At 41.7% G+C, this 23,353-nt stretch overlaps 2 protein-coding genes across 8 annotated transcripts in view; one reads left to right on the forward strand and one right to left on the reverse strand.

Annotated features, from left to right (window-relative positions):
- LOC136106993 (enhancer of mRNA-decapping protein 3) overlaps positions 1–23,353 on the forward strand; it is a 361,619-nt gene that overhangs the window by 173,407 nt on the left and 164,859 nt on the right. The gene's annotated exons all lie outside the window — the stretch shown is intronic.
- The window catches only part of DAPK2 (death associated protein kinase 2), a 49,085-nt gene that overhangs the window by 15,840 nt on the left and 9,892 nt on the right, over positions 1–23,353 (reverse strand). For 6 of the 7 annotated variants that reach the window (XM_071813764.1, XM_065847231.2, XM_065847232.2 and 3 more), the window contains 2 exons: positions 8,148–8,369; positions 1,222–1,360 (listed from right to left, as the gene is read on the reverse strand). In XM_071813764.1, coding sequence (XP_071669865.1) covers positions 1,222–1,360; positions 8,148–8,369 — 361 coding nt within the window. Of the gene's footprint in view, positions 1–1,221; positions 1,361–8,147; positions 8,370–21,809; positions 21,922–23,353 lie in introns of all 7 variants that reach the window. The other variant, XM_071813762.1, reaches the window with a different exon arrangement.

The following is a 23,353-nucleotide window of genomic DNA, read 5'->3' on the forward strand; positions in this document are numbered from 1 at the left end:
AGAGCAGCTGAATAATTTATGGTCATAGCCATTGGACCAAGGAGATTTTAGCCTCAGGTTAACAAGTCTGGTTTTCTTCCATGGATCTAAGACATATGTGTTCACCCCAGATACACAATGTGGATTAAAGCAGACAGAACAGACTGAAATGGCAAAAAGTCACAGTCACTATTTTATTCCTTATGTAAGTGTAAGTCACTGTAGCTTCACTACAGTTGATGGAGCCCTGTCAAGTGATGAGATAATTATGAATCATCCTGTATCTAATCAGATCACTGCTTAAAAATACATGTCTTAGTTAACCCTAGCAAAACTCTGAACCCAGTCGTATAAAATTTAGGACAGTTATTCTGTGAATATGTTTTAGGTAATTTGATATTCACTGTCAGTGAAATGATTCTTTACTTATCCTTTCTGATTTGTAGCTTGCAATTCTTCTAACATTTTCACTGACCACCTGACATCACTGGTATTAAAGATCGAAACTAGTAGCTAGCGATCACTATAGAAAAAGCTGCACCTATATTGTCACAATAATTTCATGCCACTGGATATTACACTGTTTTCTAATGCACAGTGGAAACTTTCAGGCTTTGGCTTCTGGATTTATGTAGTAATTTCACAATCAAGTGCACATTCACATATCTCCTCAAAAGAAGAGAGACAGTCTCTTGTGTATTGCCTAGGCCAGCTGCACTGAGAGCAAAGTCAAGGACCAAGGCTATTGAGGTCACCTGCTGTGGTAGGAAGAGAGCTCTGCGTGATGTGCTTGCAAGGCCTAATTAGCTAATAAAGCAACAAGTCTTTCTGTTAACCAAACTGTACCAGATAACAGACTCCTCACGAAATTCTAAACACAGTGGGGAATGAAAGCACCAGCAGTTGTTTGTAACTGGACCTGGCCCTCCTCTTCCCAAAAATGCATTTCTTCTGTACGTCATTACAATTTCTTCATTATTATTACTTTAAAACAGCATGCTTTGGAGGATACCACAAATGCAAACAGCTGAAGGATGAAGACTCACAGGTTTTTTTTCTCAGACAGTAAATAGAAGCCCATCTAAAAGTTACCAAAGGCCTTGGAGCACCCAGCTGTGAAGTACATTTCAAATGTCTTAGACCTAAATTTTAGTCATGTTATCAAATACAGATATCTAACAAATTGTAGAAGGTACAGTCTGTCATTAAAAACCAATAACAGTCTTAAATCAGCACCTTTACCTTTAAATCAAAGTGAGCGATCTTCTTCGAGTGCAGGTAATTCACACCATCCAAAATCTGCTTGATGAATCTGGTTGCTTCCTCTTCACTCAAAGACTCCTTCTGTGCCAGGAAGTCAAAAAGTTCTCCTCCAGAAACCCTGCAAAGCAGACCAGAAAACATCCTGTTATCTACTGCGTTGTAAGACATAGAATAAGCACAGAAAACTGAAGCGGCAAAAAACCTCCATACAGTCAGGAAAAGCCACTCTTGACAATCTAGAGCATTGTGTTCTGCACCCAGGTGTGCCAAAATTTCCCTTGGGCTTCAGCTCTCTCCCCTGTAAATGAAGGACTAGCTTTCCCTAATTCACTGATGCTGCAAGGTTTGATTCATCAAGGACGATAAAGGACCAAGAAATGGTACACTGATGAATCTAAGATGTACATATTTCAACAGGCAGACTTCAATGTTAACCACTTTAACTGCTATTGTTGAACATTTTCATTTGGATGATACAGAGGAAATAAGCTGTAAGAGTCAACAACTGTTAAAGAATTACTCCTCTTATCACTTACCATCAGAAACATGAGGCAGTAAGATCTGCCAACAGAAACTCTCTTCTTTCCAGAACAGTCATTACATTGTCCTAATACAGATTCTTGCCTGACTTAGCTGATAGGAAAACACTTATTTTGTGTTGAATTTCAGAAGAAAGCAGATTGCAGCAGCTTGGAAGGTACCTAAAGCTGTCTCGCCAGATCGAGGAAGTGCTATTAGTTCTCACATCAAAACTGAAATACATTCCATGCATATTTAGTACATAAGATTTATATTTTCATTTTTGTGCCTTGCGTTGAGAGCTCCAGTGCTGTTCTTCTATGTATTATGTAATAGGATGTTCTTTCATGCAACCACCCCTTGGAGCTTGGGCTCCTACACAGCACTGGTGGTGACAACATCGTGATTCCTTCTCTGCCTCTTTCAAACGACTGTGAACAGCTACAAAAACTGCCGAGAGGAGTCAACTGCAAACATGTCAAAAGCCACAAAGACACTGGGTTTATTTCTCAGCTTCTGATGTTGCTGAGGGTGACAGCAAACCCTGGTGTTCCAAAAGCAGAGATATACGGGGGGCCTCTTGACTTGAGCATTGATTATAGGATATTTTTTCACAGCTCCCACATAGTCAGGAATTTTCTAAGCAACGTGAGGCAGGACACTTCAGCCGGGCAGAAGTCACCTCGCTTCACCTGCACAGGAGTCATTTGATGCTTTCATTGTTAAAACTAAATGGCTGGCAAACAAGAATAAACTTAGATGACCCAGGACTATGTTGCAACCGCTGTCTCTGGCTGCCGCCTTCTCCTTCCTATTAATCTCAGTTACTCGGCCTATGAGACTCTAATTTGGCCTCTGGTTTTCTGTCTAGGTGACACATTCCGAGGGTCTCAGCACTACCATCAGCCTTGCTGGACAGTTATTTTCTTTTACCCTGTGCATTTCAGGAGCCACGGAACATCATCTGTTTTTCATATTCTAGTAGGTTTAGGGGGCCTTGCTTCGTTAGTTTAAAAATTATTACAGCTGACTGCAATAATGTGACAAGCCAGTAGAGAAAACTGTAAGTAAAATCTGGTGGTGTTTTAGTGAAATCTGTTTACAGACCGCAGGCAAGTCACTTTTGTCCCATTTCCTTAATGACTTCCATTCAAAGGGTGCTTAAGCAACCACCCCTGGCCAGCACTATGGCCCAGTCCCCAGGAACCAGCTGTACAGGGACACTTTCTCCTACTTTGCTGGAATTTAAGCATGTAGGCACGCCACTTTCTCTTCCTCTTTTACCCTGTAAAACCTGCTTGTTCCCTGGATTGCGCTAAGGATGTCAGACGAGCCTGAAAACTTTCTTTTGAGGAATCTCCTTCGCTACACAAAGGAATGTCAGAATATTGTTTAGCTGCCCAGACCGGAGATATTTAATTCCTTTTCTCTCTTGCTGCCCCCAAGAGCGCTCACTTCAAATAGCTGGGGTAGCTGCTTGGGATGCACCAGGGATTTTGCCCCAAGGCAACTTCGGCAACATCGCTGGCAACCAGCTACACCTAAGGCACCGCTGAAGAAACTACAGCCTGCAAGAATGAGGACCACAGAAGACTGACTTGCTAGCTCCTTGCTGTATTTTCCCCTCTTCTTTCTAGTCCACGCTAACCTTGAATCAGGGGGAACTTCCACGGTACAGAATACAACATAAAAATGAAAAAGGAAATAACAACAACAACAAAAGATTCAGGGAGACTGAAGTATGTCTGTTACTTTCTCAGCAAAAGACTCTCCCTCTTACATCTACTACATGAGCGTTTTGTTTTCTGAAGGTCAGAGATGGGCATACATTACAAACGGTACATTAATCTCCAGCCTTTCATGGTATAGCCTAAGACCAGCCTAAGCTGCAAACATCTTAAGAGAAATCTAAAGGAAAATTCAGTAGAAAAGCAGCAATGATTTCTTGTTAACAAAGACTCAGGTTTGAAAAATGGGTTTGAGTAAATTGTATGAAGAGAGTGATGAGCAGCTCAGGGCAGGATCATTCTTACCCAAGTTATGCATCTGACCTCAGAGAAACTCTCAGGCAGAAGAGACTGCGCAATCCCCAAAGCCAGCCACCACGGGATCCCAGAAAAAAGGCAGATCAGCACTAACTCCTTTGCAGTAAAACACTCATAACTGCACTGCAAGTTACATTTGAACACTCAGGGAGGTGTGTTTTCTAAATCGGTACCACCTGTAAAAGAGCAAATGCTCCTTTCTCAAAGGACCTTAGGTTACAGAAAAATTCCTGTCTGGTTCCATTTCTTTCACTTTTACGAGGTCACCTTACTTCCATGGCAAAGAAGCAAACAATGGATACCTTTGCTCTTCCTTCAAAGTCCAATAAAAGGCAAATGAAAATGCTTTCTTGCTGCTTGGGAACAGCTGTTTATTTTGTGTACACAACCTTGACACTTTCCAGTAGAGGAGACTGACGTATCAACCGAACCTGCCCTGAGGCTGCTTTTGTTCGGGCACAGCAGGCTCAAGGCAGGGCCCAAGAGACAGCAGAGCAAGGTCACAAAAACCTGAGCAGAGCATGTCCCTCCACAACGTGCACAGGGAAGGGCAAACTGCGTACCTGCCACCCTGCACGTAACAGCAGCACAGCTGGCAGCGCTTTCCTGCTCCCGAACAGAAGAAACAGAGCCTGCAGAACCAGGTCTTGTCTGCGCCAGCACAGTGAGTCTGGGAGAGGGTCAACATGGTAGCCAAAGCTTCTGTTAAACACCAGGGTACCTTCTTCAATTAATCAAGAATACTGAGGACATGCTTTTGAAACTGAAGTCCACTGTAGCTTAATTAATGGGCCAGGTGCAGTAACACATATTTTGATAAACTGCAGGGAGTATGAGGCTCTGATATCAGAGCGTCAGGAGGAGAGATCTGTTTATAGAGATAACTAAATTATCTTTATTAGCAATTATTATCATTCTCAATGTGTATACAGCACTCAAATGCAGTGGCCTTAATCAGGTCAAAACTCTGTTGCACCCAGCCTTTTAAAAGTGCAATAAGCTACAGCCTGACAATAGGACACACAAAATGCATTAGGCCACATGAGGACAGGAAAAAGCAGACGGTAATGAAATGGGAGGTGATTTTAGCACCAAGTAGCTGCCAGTCAGAAAAAGTAAGCTCCTTTCCCATCTTCCAGTGCATGGTTAGAGAGACCAACATTTGGCCATAGATATATACTTAAAAATTGACAGATGCCTATCATCACTCATATGCCATCTGCCAGCAGTCACATCGATCTCCAGGAACACTCCCCAGCCTCACTGCCGGCTCCCCGGGAAAGCTCGCAGTGATTGCGGCTCACTTGGGGATCAAAGCCGCACTGCCTGGATTCCATGCACAAGACTGAGGCAGCTGCCCTATGGAACACATGGTCCACATAACTCAAGCCATAGTGCCTCTGTATTTCATGCTTCATACATACAGAAAAACTGAACCATTTACTCCTTCCTTAAAAATGGTAGTAAGTAGGAGATCTCAGGCTGTCTCCTTGTTTACAGCTTTCCTTTAGTACCATGAATTGACAGCTGAAGGATATGTCATCTTGCACACAGCTCCTCTAAGACTCTGAGCTTTGTAACCTAGATGATATTGATTCCACAAGAGAGCAGGGGACAGCCCCCAAAAGCCTAAATTGATGTATGCCTTCCCTCCCTACATGACAGATTTCTTCTCCTTAGGCCATACATTCTGACCAGCAAAGCTGCATTTATTAGAACTATTTCCACTCCTGGCTCCCATGAGTACAAGCACACAACTCTACTCTCTCCATTATGTGACAATGTTGAGGTTTCCCTGCGTTCTCAGAGATGTGGAATGCTGAGCCACACAAATACACAGATACAAATCTGTACATGTACAAAGAATTTACTTCCTTTTGAACTCCTTAAGGTAGACCAACAGCACACACTATGAATGTACACAAGGAGATTCTTTGGACATAGGTCATCTGTGTGCAGTTACTTCTATTACAGGCTTGATCCTCAGCCACGAAACACCCAGGATGGCAACAAGTCAAGTGCCAAGTTTCATCGAAACTCATTATCCCAGTATAAGTTTGGGCATAAAGAGACGCAGTCACCTGGGGCCTCCTCTGTTTCGTTTCTTGAAAAAGTGAAAGAATTTTATCATGGCAGATGATTTTTAACCAATAATTGACATTACCCAACTGCAAAGTTTGCTTAAAATGACTCTCAAACTAACATATCGACAGTAACACTTAAATTTGGGGACATCCAAATGTTTGACAGCATTCAGCTGTAATGCAGAGGCGCAAGTGATCTTGCTGTGACCTTGCAGCTGCTACAGGTCAAATCTCATATGCACCAGAATGGTTGGCAAATAGCACTGAGAACAGAAAGCCAAACAGCAGCAGGCAACTTACTTCCCCTCCTGACTTCCCAGTGAAGAATCTGAATCCCTGGCGAGCACAGGAAGCTGAAATGAATTACATGACCTAACTAAAGTGATGACAATTTCCTGTAGCATCTAATACCTCAGCATACTCAGTCTGACAGATCAGTTACTCTAATAATCTTCCCTTGGTATTGCACATTGGTAAGCCTAAAACCAGCTGCAGCTGGTCTGTGTGCCCTGCTCTAGCTCAGAAAGAGCAACTCTTTGTTATTTTGGGATATCACTTGTTCCTTCTTATAAAACACCTACTTCAGCCTCTCCCATATAAGCTGAAGCCACGTAAACAGGAATAACTCTTCCAGTGTCATTTTGACTCATACTGGGTTGCAAGGCCAGGAGGCAAAAACACTGTTTATGGAGAAAAGCTCTCCCAGCCAGGCTGGACAGAGGTGGTACTTGAAAGAAAAAATAAAAAAAATCAACCTCCTGTTCCTCTTCATTTGTTAGGGTCCTTCTATATTGTACTACATTTTACAAGAGTGAAGAAATTCCATCACACATACATTAGAGTTAGCATGGAAGTGACTGTGTAAACTTTAACCTCCGCATGCATTTCAGATTAATGTCACATAACCAACCCCTGCATGCAATCGCCAAAACACAATGACTTTGAAATACTGGTAAAATGATATGACAGCTTTCCAAAACACAGTCGGGCATGTCTGTCCAAATGGCGGCCTTTAAGGATCTCGAGCCAGGCAGCAGAAAGAGGCAGAACACATTCAAACAAGTTGTCTTATAAGAGATTACATTATTAGCCTGTGGTCTGCATCTGTCTCCAATGTTTCACCTCAGTTACATCAAACACACAAGAAGGGCAATAGGGTATAAGAAATAGAGTATTTCTAGGCTGACGAAACAAATGGCCAAACAGAATTCACACAGGCAACTTAAGAGCTATAGCAGAGACTGGCAATTTTGATACTGCTTTAAATTCCAATCATCTGGCATTTCTCTATATAGTAACACCTCTTAGCCAGGTTCTCCAACTTTCTTTCACTCAATAAAATTAAATACACACAAAAGCACCAAAGGTGACTCCCCAAAATGCAAACGCATGTTCCAACTAAGCAAAGCTTCTTGGCCAAGGCTTTGTTAAGATGATTCCTCCAGTTTCCCTGGGCTGTGCACCCATTCTTTCCAGGCAGGGACAAGCATGTGTTGTGCAGAATGAGCTGTTGTCCCCTCAGCCTGGACAGAGAAGTCACTGCTTGCTGGCTTTAAATCTCTTCTTAAACAGTATAAACCAGTTTGCATTACAGAGCCAAATGTGTCTGATATTCACCCTAAACCAACAGCCTGGCCTTCCAATGGGTCACGGCACAGGGGTGAGGGTACAGCAGGACCTAAACGGAAGAGTTTCCCCCATCACATGGGGAAACAGCACTCTGCTGCTATTCATCCTCCATAGCCAAAGTCTGGGGATCAAAACAAACCCTCCCCTTGCCCTCCTGCCCTCTTTTCCCCTAGTCTCCTCTAAATGAGGAAAATACAGGAGTAGTAAGAATGGCTGCAAATTTTGCAGAGGACTTGATGGCTTCACATGCATTGGAAAAGATGAAAGCAGAAAGAATAAAGAAATGAGCATTCAGTGGCCATTTGTGCTGCCTCCAAGGTCCATGTCAGGGCAGCACCAGGCAGACATGAGGTAATCCCTCTGTTAGCAGACTGTTTTCAAGTTGAGAACACTCCCTGGCTCACTAACAATGGCCTCAGCTGATGCTGAGGTGCACCTGCATCCCCAGGGCGCATGGATGAACTGGGGGGCCTGTTTACCAGCAACCTCATTCAGTTCTGCTGCCAAGATCTGTGAGAACACAACAGCTCCATTCTAACAGCGGCTCAATGTCCTGGCAGCCTCCGCAGCCCTTTCCGCTTCCTATTTCCCTCACTGTACCGCAGAGTTCAGGAAGCCCCTTACTCACAGCTCCAGGATGAGGACCACATCTGTCTTGTTCTCGTAGATGTCATGCAACTTGATGATGTTGGTATGCAGAATCTGCTGCAGAATAGCAACCTCCCGTTCGATCTCCTCACGCCTCACTCCACGACGGCTGGCCCGACTCTGACATTTTTTAATGAATTTTGCAGCATACTCCATACCGGTGCTTTTTTCTCGGCATTTCTTCACTATAGCAAACTGGCCACTGCAAGGACAAGAAGATAACGAATATTTTCTTAAAGTTTACATGTAATCACAGCTTCCCAAGAAAGCCATTCATATACAAAGCTTGATCCTGCAACCCCCAAGCAACACTGCTAACCATACAAGCTTGTTCTTGGTACAATAGTGAGGATTGTCAGAATTAATCTGTTACAGTCACCAGAGCATAACAAGGCAGCCTCCTGCTGTGCCCGAAATTTAGCAGAACCAGCAAATGTCTTGCAAGAAGGGAAGACAGATGTTACAATCTCTAAAAAACAGTTCATGTTTAAATGAGGAAGATCTGTCTCAAAAGGTTCAAATTACCACTCCTGCACTGGGTAATGCTTAAGGCATTCAAGTCTGCAACACACCACTGGATGTTCTGAAAGGACACACACCATTAAAGTGTTTCCCTTAAGAATAAGCTCTCAGAAAAGAACTCAAAGGATTGATAACCTTTTGGAAATGTAAAACTGGCCTCCATAACCAATTTTCAAATGAGAGAATGGTTTACTCATATTTCTCCACTGCACTTTATAATTTAGCTGTAAATGTAAAAAATAGGTTATGTGTGGCTTTCTCACTGCCCTGCTCTTTTGTCTCACGGACAAAGAATTTCCTATTGCACCAAGTAGTGAAGTGGCCACATTAAAGTTTAAAAGACATGCAGCTGCCATTTGCCCATAAAATTTTCCTCACTGTGGCTCCTAAAGTAAGATATTTCAGACCAGCTGTAAAATTTCTCCCGTATCTCCGAAGAGGGAAACACTTGGAGGTCAGATAACAGTAACCCTGCAGGTTGCAGCCTTATGTCAGCAGTGGGAACCTTTCAAGATGAGACAATTGCTACTGACTCTTCAATAGTCAAGTAGGGGACCCTGCTTTGTTCTTCTTTGTGTGAGCTTCATCTTTCTTCATCACTGTTTGAACTTAGAGAAGGCACCATCTCCACAGAGTTATGTTCCCTCCTTCTCTACTGTCTTGTGAAAAAATAAATCAAGCTGAGAGATATCTTATCAAAATTAAGAAAGAAAGGTGGTCTACAGTTAAGCAGGATTTGAGTGATACCAATTCTACATAAGGCAAGAATGTGGAATGAACCAGTGATTGTTCAGAGGATCCTTTTGCTCATCACATTTGGAAGGGACAACATCATTGTATTTGTGTTGTACCTTAGAAATGTCTAATCTAAAATCACAGACATACAAACGAGGCCATTAAATCATAAGCTATTACTGTGTGTTTGCATTCGGTCTACAGAGGACATGCTAAGAGAGCTACTTCTACCTTATAAAAACTAAGGGAAAAGGATGATCTGCAGCTGAAGTACTGGGGGGATTTGAGGGATCCAATTTTTGCCATTTAACAGTGCAAAACAAGAAGGAACATTTATTTTGCACAGTCTGCCTACAGACACTTGTACACTACTTGGCATAAAGGTGTCTGTGTTCATTTGCTGCAACAACCAGTGCTGTGCAATGCAGTGCAACAGACACTTGTCCGAATTGACTCCGAAAAGCAGACAAAAATCACCCTTAAACAGAAATATATCTCTTTTCATGAGGGATCACTTGGCATATTTATTATAATTAAATATCTGTAGCTTCTTAGGTTTGATTTAAATTTGTAATACTCAAGCAAAGTATAGTGGGTACATAGATTTAAATCTATATTAACTCCTTAGGTTGAATAGTGAGGATAGCTAAATACTTGTTAGTCTGAAGTTACGTGCAACTTGTATGGCTTGAGATTTCATCAGAAACTCTGAATTTCAACTACTCTTTACTAAAATCAATATAGGATAAAGATTTCTCACAGAATTAATGCAAAATTGCCTTGTTTGGACACAAACACACTGCAATTATCAAGTTTTCCTGAGATCTTAAAAAAGCGAAACTCAAAAACTGATGGGTTTGAAAAAAAGAAAAGCTAGGTTAAAGCACAAAAAGCACTGATGTTAATGCCTTCAAATGAAACTGATGGACACTCACCATTCTCCCAGTTCAAGCACTGCTCCCTCAAGTAATAATGAGTAAGAACATTCGGTCTTCATAGAAACATCAGTTCACACATAAACACGGTCAGTCCACTCCATTCAGGATGAGTCTCATTCACTTAACTGCTCTCATCGCTCAATGAGGACCCCAGTATTCGCACAGATTCGGTGAAATCAAGCACTTTCATGCAAAGTATTAGAATAAACTGCACCCATTTTTAAACAAATACGCATGTTCTGATGAACCTTCTTGTACCTAATGGCATCTCAGAATTCTTTTACTTTACCTTTCCACACTAGTGCAGACCTGGATGTAATGATGTGTAAAGTACATAATAAAATGGGATGAGGAATGTGAGCTGGCGGACAACTGGGGAAGTGCTGTAGTGGCAAGAACAACTGTCAAGGAAAATTACTCTGCTAGCAGCATTCAGAAATTGTGTTTGATAGGACTGATGGAGAGCTGCTGCTGACAAGTCTTGGAGCAATATCTCTGCAGGAAAAGCTCCAAGAATGTGAATGGGAAGAGGAGTTGACTACTTTTGTTTGGACACTAAAGGACCTCAGGATCCACCTGAGTACATCTGTAATTCCAAGCAGCAAGAACACTTTATTACCACCCTAAACCTCTTCTGCCAGAAGCTCTAAGCTGAGGGTTACTGCTTGCTATTTATTTTCCCACTACTAGATTACAGGAGGGATTTATCAAACTTCATTTTGGCAGAGGGAAAGAAAAGGAAAAGACACAGAATCCGCCTTGCAAACAGGCCACGTATATCCTGTTTTAATCCTGTTCTCCAGACAGCTGGAGAACTGAGCCTATAGATACAGTCATGAGCTTCAGTTTGCTTTATTTAAGCATACAATGCACCTGGTGGTAACAGTGAGATGAAAAACTAGCAAGCTGTAAAGAAAGAATAGGACTACAGTTAAACACATTTTGGCTAAAATTATTGCTTCATGAAAGCTGCATTTTGTTTTGGCAATTTGCTATCAGAATGGGGGCAGAGGTAAGCAATACCTGTAGCATCTCAGGGATTTGGAGGCAAGGAGCACCAGCTCAAATCCATGCTTCACCCTTCTTATAATAATTGGAAGGAAAAACATGAAAACTAAGTACCACATGTGAACCCAATATCCTATCAAGTATTCCTTAGTCAGAAAAGGCTCAGGTTTTATCAATGAATATTTGACAGAACCATACTTCTGAAAAAAAAAATCAAAAATATTTCATTGCATTTCCATGATGGAGCAGAAATAAATGTGAAAGTTCTAGTAAGCTGTATGGCCAGGAGGCCACAGGAGGAACTTCTGAGAACAGTACAAACAGCCACCCTTGCCTGGCATGTGTAAAGCCTCACAGGTCTGCAATATCCTACCACCAAAAAATAACACCTTATCGAGCCTTGTCTCCTCAAATTGAAGAGTCTCTGTTGATGTCCAACCACTTCACAAACAGACAACACAAGACAGTGAGCTCCTTTTTTACCCCCAAGGGCAGCCCGGTCCTCCCTTGCCACAACGCATTGTATGTCCAACATCTCACTCTGCAAGAAGTGGCGGGTTTCCAGTCCCAGAACACACATTCAGTATCAGGTATTTCCATACGCAGGGCATTACATCCAGACTCACAAGGAAAAGACTCATCTTACGGATAACCTTAATCTTTAGCCAGGATTTCTTTATACAAATCACAACAAATTGAGTAAGTGCAATCCCCCACGACTACACTGGAGAAGCATTGAGCTGTTATTGTTTTGGACAGGTTGGAGAGTTGGGCGGGGGATAACCTGATGGAATTTAACAAGGGCAAGTGTAGAGTCCTGCATCTGGGCAGGAACAACCCCAGGTTCCAGTATAGGCTGGGGAATGACCTATTAGAGAGCAGCGTAGGGGAAAGGGACCTGGGGGTCCTGGTGGACAACAGGATGACCATGAGCCAGCACTGTGTCTTTGTGGCCAGGAAGGCCAATGGCATCCTTGGGTGTATTACAAGGGGGGTGGTCAGTAGATCGAGAGAGGTCCTCCTTCCCCTCTACTCTGCCCTGGTGAGACCCCATCTGGAATATTGTGTCCAGTTCTGGGCCCCTCAGTTCAAGAAGGACAGGGAACTGCTGGAGAGGGTCCAGTGTAGGGCAACAAAGATGATTAAGGGAGTAGAGCACCTCCCTTATGAAGAAAGGCTGAGGGAGCTGGGGCTCTTTAGTTTGGAGAAGAGGAGACTGAGGGGTGACCTTATTAATGTTTATAAATATATAAAGGGTGAGTGCCACGAGGATGGAGTCAGGCTCTTCTCAGTGGCAAACAATGATAGGACAAGGGGCAATGGGATCAAGCTGGAACACAAGAGGTTCCACTTAAATTTGAGAAAGAACTTCTTCTCAGTGAGGGTGACAGAGCACTGGAACAGGCTGCCCAGGGAGGTTGTGGAGTCTCCTTCCCTGGAGACATTCAAAGCCCGCCTGGACACCTTCCTGTGCAACCTCACCTAGGCGTTCCTGCTCCAGCAGGGGGATTGGACTGGATGATCTTTTGAGGTCCCTTCCAATCCCAAACATACTGTGATATCCTTCACTGGCTTGGTGAATGAGAGATGCAAGAACAGTTGGAACGTAAATTATGCAGCGTACATAGCAATTATATTCAGAACGTTATAATTATATAATGTACTTAGTGCTTCATTAACACAGATGTCTGGTTGGAGTCTGTCTTAAGCCTACAAAGGCAGAGAAATGAAAAATTAAGGCTGTCGCTTGGTGCTTAAAAGCTAACACTCCATGGCAGAGGCGGCTTCTCATTTCAGAGGGTTCAAACAATGCCAGACAGCCTGAAATATTCCTTTTTGGTTTTCATTTTCGTGTGTATCCCTAAACACTTCTCAGGAGAGAGGCAGGAACGGATGGGACAAATGTACTTATTCCTTTAGGAATAATCAACCAGAAATGGAATTGAGACTGGAGCCATTTGTCAAATCCATTAACTTGTTCGTATTTCTGCCTCCTTGATTTCATCATCATGAGCAAGCCCTAGAGGACTCAAGAGAATGAAATTCCTGCTACAAAAATCCCAGACTTGCCTTAAATACCCTAATAGAAGAGTTTGTTCTGTAGCGCTGAGAGCTGCCTGTACAAAACTTTGTGGGTTTCATGTTTCTGTTTGATTTTTTTTCTTCATTTTTCACAAGAAACACATCGTGCTCGGTTCAGACTTTCTAAAGAGGCATGGTACTAATGTTGCTGTGTTTGCTCCCTCGAATTCTCTCTAGGGGCATAAATTCTGCCAGCAAAGTTCAGGGAGAAAATATTTTATGAGTGCTGATTATGGCAATGAACGCAGCCACTTTTGCTTTTAAAAAGCCCAGTGATACTGTGACACAGCATAGGAATTCCTGTCTTGTCCTTTTACATACTTCAGGCTCCAGGACAATTATTCATGACAATATCCCTTGTAATCTATTTCCCCCTCTTCATGTGTATCCATGAACACACACTTTACCTGCTCCTGTCCCCATCTTTATGGCGTTTCTTTTATCCTTTAAAAACAGGCTTCTGCAGACAGTCTCTACTGACACGGCTTGTGACCGAGAAGAGGTTGCGTACCGCAGGGAAAAACACAACTGCACAAATACTTATCCTAGCACATTTAAGCCAGTTACAATGCAGTTACCCACAGCACTGCCCAGAGCCCACCTACCCATTTCCCTGCTCACTGCAGAGCACCTTTGCTTTGCCCATTCCAGGGTCTGCATTACAGCATCACAGGGTAGCACTAAAGTATTTCCTGACTACCTTAAAGGCTGCTGTCATAGGTCCTGTGGAGGCCCATTCAGCTATGGAGAAAGAAAAAACAAACAAACAAACAAGGATGTCTCACTGGTATTTTACAATCAGTCAGACACACTTCGGATTTCTTCTTAACTATAGAGCTTGTCAAGTCATGGACCAAGACAACACCATTCCTGTGCCTCCTAATGCATTTGCATTCAGCACGTAAGGATCAAACAACATCAGTTTCCCAAAACATTCAATCTAGGCTAGAAAAAAAACAACACACACAAAAACAACAACAACCAAACACAACCAAAAAAACCCACAACAACACTATGTCTCTGTGACACCTGAATAACAGCACTGAGAAAGCCATTTACTTCATCACACACGGGGAGTCTGCGGCTGATCTCAGACTTGAAACTAAATTTCACAGCTCAGATGTGCACATTTCAGCCAAATGACTTCACCAAAATTCACAGGGTTTAGTATATCACTGAATGAAGGTGACCTGGATCATCAACAGCAGCATTTACAATGCACACAAGATGAACTCAGAGGCTGACACTTCCCAATTTATCTTTAATTTTAAAATAGTCTGTTCCCTTCCAGAAATACAGAATGTTTCAAAAAGATGGACCCAATCTGAAATCACTACTGCTTTGAAATGAGGCCCATCTTTTTGCAACACCCCGTATTTTGGCCAGCTGTACAACAGCCTTGTCACTGGTTCAACATAGGCCATCCTCAACTGTGGCAACAGCTCAAGAGTATGAACAACAGCAGCTGCAACCTGTCACAATATAATTGGGTACAACATCAAATCTGTCTATCATTAATAAGGAAATTTATCTCAGCAATGAAGACAACTTATTATTTCCGTTGCTACTATTATCTAGGAGATCTGTCACTGAACAAGAACACAGAGACAATATTCCTGGGTGGTGCTGGAGTCTATTTCCAGAAGCATGCTTTAGAGGAGCACAACTTCAACTTATTTAATTGTTGTGCAGTTCAGGAGAGGATGTGGAAAGTGTGTAGGGAAGAGAGAAACTGGACAATCCAGAATAACTTCATGCTCTTTTTTCAAAGTTTACTTTTAATAGTGGTTCTGGAGGGTAATGCCCTGGGGCAGATTTTCAATGGAGAGAATGACAGAAGTGCAGCCTGCCGGTTCTGAATGCCCCAATGCGGAACAGTGGTATTGCTACGGAGCATTAGAATAAAGCAACTCTTCGCATAGGTACGGGTTTATACAAACCTTCCTCTGATATACCAGAAACACCACATTGCTGAACTGCTGTCATGAAATGCTGAAAATATGTAAACAAAATAGTGAGCTGCCAGTGCAGGTTACCTGACTCCAGCCGGGCTCTCCAAGGCCAGAGCGGGGTGAAGTCAGGAACCTGATTCTGCCATTTGAGAAGAGCAAATAATTTCTTCCCCAAGCACGTTCAGTCTGTTTCTTTATGTCCTGTCCATATTCATCTTAATTCACTAAAGAATTCTAAAAGAGAAGATTTATTATTTTTGGTAGTTGTTATAACATGAAATTCCCATGGATGATATGTTAGAATGTGTCGACAGGTACACTTCGCACTAGAATATGTTTTCAGGGAGTTCTTTGAAAAGTAAGTGAACCTGGCACAGGACAGTGCTCTGGCATTCTGCTGGTAAAGAGGCCCCAAATGTGCCAAGACAATTTCATTTGGAACAGCTTTGCAAGGCAGCAACCTCAACAGCTTCAATGTAATTAGGTTCCCACACACTTGATGGAAAATAGCACCTTAGTCTTTCTGTACTTGATTAGTAAAGTCTGTAAAATGCAGGTAATGCTACTGGAAAAATGAAATAAAATTATAAGGGGTAAGCACGCAACTGGACCTACAAATTAATTTCATTTCTCTAGACACCATCAGAATTGTAACTATAATAATTCATATTTTTATTCACTAGGTGTTCCTGTACAAGAATACATGACCAGAAGAGAAACTAAACCAAAACCTAACAGCATCTCAACCAGTCTTTTCGCTGCCTAGATGCACATGTAGACTACCGCAAATACAAGATATTTTAACCCTTCTTTTCATGGAGCACCTGCAAACTCAGTTGCGGGGCTGAGGATTCAGTTGGGACCCCTTTGGTTTGCAGTTTGGGAGGTGTTTCCTGGAGGCGGGAGTTTGCAATGAGAAGCTGCTCAGCTCAGAGATCCTAGCAGCGCACAGCCAGGCTGCAGGAAGGGAACACTCATGGCCTATCGCACAGCACAAATCACAGCAATGCTTCTTCCACACAGATTTTTTGCTTGAATGGTGCCATAAATATCTATTACTCCTTTTTTGACATTGGTTTTGACCTACAGCAGGTATAGGGAGGTGAAAATTCCAAAGAAGGTGAAGGTTTGCTTTTTTCATTTGAGAACAACAGAAAGTAGTAATCTAAAGCACACCAAGCTACAGCAGTATGAACATGGTAATAACTGACATCAACACGTTTGGTACTGCTGCACCAGACAGAAAAGTACATTCAACTGGTGTGGACACAAGCAAATGCTTTTAAGGGAAGTCGAGATGACCTTCCATGCTCCCTGACCTCCTCCCTCACATGTTTCATTGTTGGTCTTGCTCAAATGTGCACTTCAAAATTGAAGCAGAGTTAAAGAAACTATGGTTGGTATGTCAGCCAGCTGGTTTTAACAGTATCATTACATTCCAGACGCTATGGCGGCCTTGAAGAAAATTTCTCCCATCAGGGTCTTAAAGCCATACAAAGTAGGAAGACAACAAAACTCAAGCTTGGTTGCAATTCAGAATTACATTAGGCACTGTGAAGACAAAAGACAAACTGGAGAACTTCCACATTACTGAGCAATCCTGTTTAAATTGCTTCTTTGCCACATCCCGAGGAAGGCAGAAACACCCAGAACTAGATGGTTCTGACTTGTGTTTACATCCAATTGCAAACACAATTCTGAGGTCAGATGATTTTCTACAGAAGAGCAGGGTAAATGTTTCAGTCCCACAGCATCCTTCCCCACTAGCAAAACATGCTCTAAAAGTGACATCTGACACACAACAACATAGACAAAGCATGAAAAAAACAACAGCCTGCTAGATGAAGAAGCTACAGGAAAACTGAGTTTTCACAATATAAGAAGGTGTTCATAGTTTGAATAAAAAAAAGATTTCATATTAGTCTTTTTTCTTCACGTAAAATACATTCAGTCATGCGAACACATGGCTAAAAGGGTTTATTTGCTATTACAAACCCTGACCCAAACAAAGACAAATGATATGTGGTTGCCTATGCTTAGGAAGCCAAAACACAGCTTAGAGATCTAATTTTAGGTTTACTAGACTTCAAAAAGTTGGCCAGTCATTGACCCTCTTTCTCTAATTGGATGATAAATTATGTTTGGTCCCTTGACAGCAAGAAAAGAAAAAAAAAGTGACACCCTATCCAGTGCCATGTATTCTCTGAGCTCTGAGTCATTATGATATGTTTAACCCTCAAAACAATTTTATTTATGTTTACTGACAGCAACCCCTTACTTCAGTCTATGTCACTGGTCAGGCCAGCTTCACCTTCTGTTAGCATCACACTGTCCTCTCTCCAGTGAACAACCTTACAGCATCCTCTGCTTCGATTTTGAAAAATCTACATTTAGAGGCAAGTAAAAACACTAACAATATAATATTAAATCATGATGTGTACATTAAATCTCATGTGTACATAATCGCAAATAATCATGTCTAGCTAACCTGAACACAGGACTTCTCTAGATTCAAGAGGCTGACTGAGTTTCAGCAAAAAAGGGTAATTTATTCTCAGTTATAACAACTGATTTTATGTTAACAGTTTTGTTCATCATGCCTTTTTGATGCTATTAAATTCGGATTGCTTTTAACTGTCGATCTCAAGCTTCAAAAGTCTGCATCTTATTACTTTTCTATGTTTTTCACTCCTATTTCTTTTTCTTGGAAAACCTACATTAATAACTTTATCCTTTCATGGCTGCATTTTGTTAACTTTCAAAACAAAGCCCTTGAGAATTCTTGCTGAATGCCTTTCTTAAAAAAAAAAATCAAGCCTGAAAAAGCTGGTTTCCTCTCCAATTTAAACTATTAGAGCAATTGCTCTACTGCATGTAATTTTATCAAGCTAAATACTCTCCTCCCTCTCTCCTTACACTCCAGAGCTGACTTCTGCTGGCTGTCATTGCACTGGATGCTCTTCCCAGCAGAGAGGACAGGAACCTGCTGGTAACTTGTCCTACAACCCAGTTTTCAAACAAAGTGGCCACCCTTCTTAAAGCAACCACACAGAACCTAAACTATGGCAGATTATGACAGAATGATCTAAAACTATTCCTAACAGAGCATTTAACAGGAATATTGCTTGGCTACCAAAAAGTAGATAAGCTCTTAATGTGTGTGAAAGATCCAGAAGTAAATCCAACTCACCATATATTATGGCTCTCTTTTGAACCTTTCATGCAAGATTATCATAGAAATATCACTGACCACAGCCCTGTGATACAGACTGGAAGAAAAATATTATTATACAAGTAACAACTAAGATGACTTTATTTCAGGCTCACTAAGTGCGTGGGCAGTGTCAGGCACTTCTAACCAAACCAGTTAATGTTATAGAGAGAAGTACCACAATACCACTACTCTAATAATACGCTACATTTTAAACCTAACGAGATGCACTATTTTACACAGAAAAAGGAAAAAAAAAAAAATCAGTGGCCACTTTTAAACACACTGGCATTTTCAGTATTTGATTGTGCAGTACTCTGGAATACAGTGAGTTTCCAGGGTAAGTTTCACTATTCAGGACAGGGAAGTGCTGAGCACCTCTGCACATCAGTTGTGTCTGACCAGGTCACTGTCTGACACCTTTCACCCACACCTCTCTACAGCTCATGCAAAGGTGACCAACGTATCCCGGCCCAAAAATGACCCCTGTGTGCACTGCCAGAGGAGAGTCAGAACAGCAGAGGAATATGGACTCAAACACGAAGGTTCTGGTTTACTGGAATAAGTAGAAAGCAAATAAATCATTTGAAATCCAAAGCAAGATTTAATAAATCTAATGTTTCCAAGCAATGCTATGAATTATTACCAACTATCAATCCGGTATGTTATCTGCACTACAGCCAATTAATGCCTTTAACACCATTTTGGGTCATTAGCCATGAGTCACAAGAAACCATGTCATCTACTGAATCATTGCCAGCGTGTCCTGAAGCTGTTGAATGGTTTTGGAAATTTCCCAGCCATGCAGCGACAAGCAACGTGGCCCTTACCAGCTCCTGAGGTTGGAGGAGCAGAGTCTGCAGTGATACAGCACAAGCTTGGCAATTCTGGTGAGTTCCTGAGAGCCTGGCAAGTGTTTTGTGTAACCTGAAGCTCAAGAATAAAATGCACATGATACATTTTTTTCCTCACTTATCACACTTAGATTGAATATCAGCTCCCTGAGTGGTAATGAACAGAGTCCAGAGACCTGGGGAAGGTCAAAGCTGACTCATGCTCAGCAGGAATAGCTGGTGTGATAAGCTGTCCCTTCTGCTATGTGGAGCAACAACCAGTGCAGACGTAATACGCACGCAGGACGTTCAAACATTGCGCCTTTGCGCTTAAAGGTCCAAATCCAGCTAGGTGTGGACTGAATGTAACATACCTGGGAGCAGATACATCGTACGAGGGCAGCAGTATTAATGCTAACCGATTTTCCTCCTTCCTGATGTGTAAACCAGAAATCACGCTGGCATTTTAATTGATATTTTAGGAAATTATCTACAAGGCCAAAACCACAAAGGGTCACAGAAACTCCCATTTCACTCTTCTTTGTGGATTCTTCTGCTCCACTAAAATAAAGAGGTGGAAGTTATCCCCCCATCTTATTTAATCTTTACTACATTGAAGCAAACAATCTCTTCCAGCAGCAGGATTGCACAGAAGCTACATTAATTTTTCTCTGCACTCTTCCTACATAAGACACGGAGAGATGACTGGAAATTCTCCTTTTGTGAGAATTACACACCCACAAATCTAGGATATTGATGGTAACTACTCTCTCACAAAACTTGCAGATTCTGTAGTAAGTAAAGATTCCAAGTCCTGGCTTTGGGGTACACAGCCACTCACTTACGGGGTAACTAAATCTGCACTATGGGCTGCCCAAAAACAGGCCCGTGACTCCCACCCAAACGTGCTGGCACCAGATAGAACAAGTGGAGCTACTGGAGTAATTTTTCATCTCAAAGCATCACTGCGTGTCACGCTCAGCTATTACAACAGGTTTTGACTCCAGCTCAAAACTGTTGATGTTGAGTTTTCAAAATTATTAATAGATGTCACCTGAGCTAAATTAAGCCTGACCACCAGACAAGTATCTGCGAACCCTGTTCTGCATAAGATGTTAAGAGCTTGTCCAATGTTTTATCATTGTTAGTCCTGTAGTGAGCTGCACTATGTTTATTTTATGTGTATTTTTACTCATAAATAACATTTTTCATTTCAAAAGCATGGAATGAATACCATGCAGAGTCTATTTATTTTCCTCAGCTGTTCAAATTTCCATCTGCTTTCTACTGCAATGCAAAGCGGAAAAAATAGGTTTGGTTTTACAGAAATGGCAAAGCAAGGACTGGGATTAGGCTTAATATTCAATAGTTAAAGATATTACTGAATTTGAGCTTTCTGAGCACATCCACTGGGTCACTCAGTTCTAGTTATGCTTTCAAAGCCAGATACGGACCAAGGAGATACACTGAGATCACTTCTATCATCAAGATGGATGCTGGCAATAAGGAATTCACTTGAAAAAATGTATTTGTTTCTAAGGTCAAGGCCAGTTCTAAATAACCACGGCCAGTTCTTCTCAGTTACTGTAGGCAGAGCAGAACTGTTATTAGTACAAACAAAACACACAACAAAAACTCCCACTATTTTCTCTGCACTTTCTGTAATGAATCAAAGATTTTGGAAAGAGCCGAAAGAACACTGAAAACTAGCAGGGATATCTGTTTAAAAAGGAAAAAGCTCAGGTCACTTACTCTGCCAGAAGGACTAAAAAAAAATCCAAAAATAATGATTGTATCAGAGAGCCAATTACAATCATAGTGATGGTGAGCAAGTACCAGATGCCAAAACTGTTTCAACAGAAAATACATCAAACACATGACACAGAAGATTTTTGTAACAAGATGTATTAATAAAGGTGCTGGTTAGTAGTGCAACAGTTAAACTTTTTTGCATCAAAAGCAAAGAGTCGCTTGTGTGTGTTATAGGAAAAAATAATCCAAGGTTATTCTTCCAAATTTAAAGAACTAATTCAAAGTAAAAATTAATGTAAGAACAGAGTTAAGGCTCATGTCTGAGAAAGCCCAATCCTGAACAATTTGTATAGATAGAAAAAGAATTCCTGGTATGAAGATACTGTGTAATGTGTGTCAAGGGTAAATTTCCCAGCTGCAATCACACGCCCCTGTTTACCAGGGAGAGTCCACCTGGCTGGGTAACATGACTTTGTATCATAGACTTCCAAGTTCCTGCCCTATAAAGAATACCTGTTTTCTCCCCTCCTGTTTTCATTAAGTAAATAAATATTTACTAGCTACACTGTCAGTACAGCTGTTACGTGCCAGGTCCCAAGGTCCCATTACCACTGGTAAAATGCTGCATTTGCTGTTCTTCTAAGCTTCACCCAGAAGAAGGTTTCACCCATCTCAGTGAGCAGAGCTGATCCTCCCCGCCCGAGGGAGCAGGAACCTGTACCTGGAAAAGGGGAATGACATGAGGAGCAAAAGACTGAGTTTGGCTTTAATCACAAAGCCGCACCCCAGGTCAGCAGGGGCTGAGAAACTGGAGGCTGGATTATGCCCAAACTAATCGGCAGAAATCACTTTTGCATTAAGGCATTGACTGAATCATGTGGAATTGCTTCCTGACCCGGTTACACAGAAACAACTTCAACCAAAGTAAACACCTAACGTGTGCACCTGTTTTAGTCTTCAGTGAAACAGGTATGTACAGTGACTTCACTGAATTACAATTATACAAAGAAATGAGGCACCTTATCTAAAGAAGAAAAAATACAGTAATCTCTTTGAAGTCCAGAGTGTGAATCAGAACTCCATGTATTCTAAAATCCCACCGGAACATGAAGCACTGTCATGTAAAGGCAGGAAACAAATATAATCATTCAAAAGCAGCCTGAAAGAATGCTACCGCCATGAGAAATAATGGAGGCATCCACCACACCAAATACAATGAAGACTTGGAGCTCAACAAATCTTAAAAACTACTAAAAGCAAGCTAGATCATTCAGGGCCAGGAGGGGACAGCAGTAGGAATAACTCTGCTTGTTCACCAAAACAACCTTTCATTTAGCACATCAGTGACACAAAGTACAATTTCACCTCTTCTCCTGCTGTTCACCGGACACTTGTAAATTCAAGCAGCAGTAGAAAAAGGAACAGCCACAGAAACTTAGGAGGGGTTTTTTTTCTATATTATTAATAACTTTTCCTACAGTAACATATTGATTTCACTAACTCAGCAACCTCAATGCTAAAAATATACATATTTAGAGACAATTAATATCCCTGAGAGTTTAGACTCCAAATAAGAAAGCAATAGGGGAGCTGGACACTCAGTTCTCGCTGTTTCTGCAGAGAATAAAATGCAGAAGATTAGGTAATAAACCCAGTGAAACTATTGGAAAAAAAAAAAAAGAATCACAAGGAAACAACTAGGTAGCGATATTTAAGCACATACAGCAGAAAATCAAAGTGAAACACAAGCCATCCTAACATGCAGAAAAATGTCACAGCCTTGCTGTAAAATTAATTTCCACAGTCTAATCCAAATACACTCATATTTAGCTCACCTTTTGCATAAACCAGGCACTAATTTTGGCTTCTAGGAACTCTTTAGGTATAGGATCCCATTGAAAACAGTTATCTCAGTACTCATCTAGAAATGAGCATAGCTCCCCGTTACTGAGATGGGCAAGAGACTGAAATGGGAGGTGGTCAGGCTGGCACACACTGGGCAGGAAGGCAGAGCCCCTTCCCTGCAGTGAAAGGACAATCATAAGGGGAAGACTCCCTTACCCAGATACATCACCGCAAGGTTTGTCTCTTTTAAGTCTGACCTAAGTAAGTCCTTGTGTGTTGCAGAAAGTGAGCTGTGCTGAGCAGGATGC

The sequence above is a fragment of the Patagioenas fasciata genome, chromosome 12 (assembly GCF_037038585.1).
Source record: "Patagioenas fasciata isolate bPatFas1 chromosome 12, bPatFas1.hap1, whole genome shotgun sequence".
NCBI classification, from domain to species: domain Eukaryota; kingdom Metazoa; phylum Chordata; class Aves; order Columbiformes; family Columbidae; genus Patagioenas; species Patagioenas fasciata.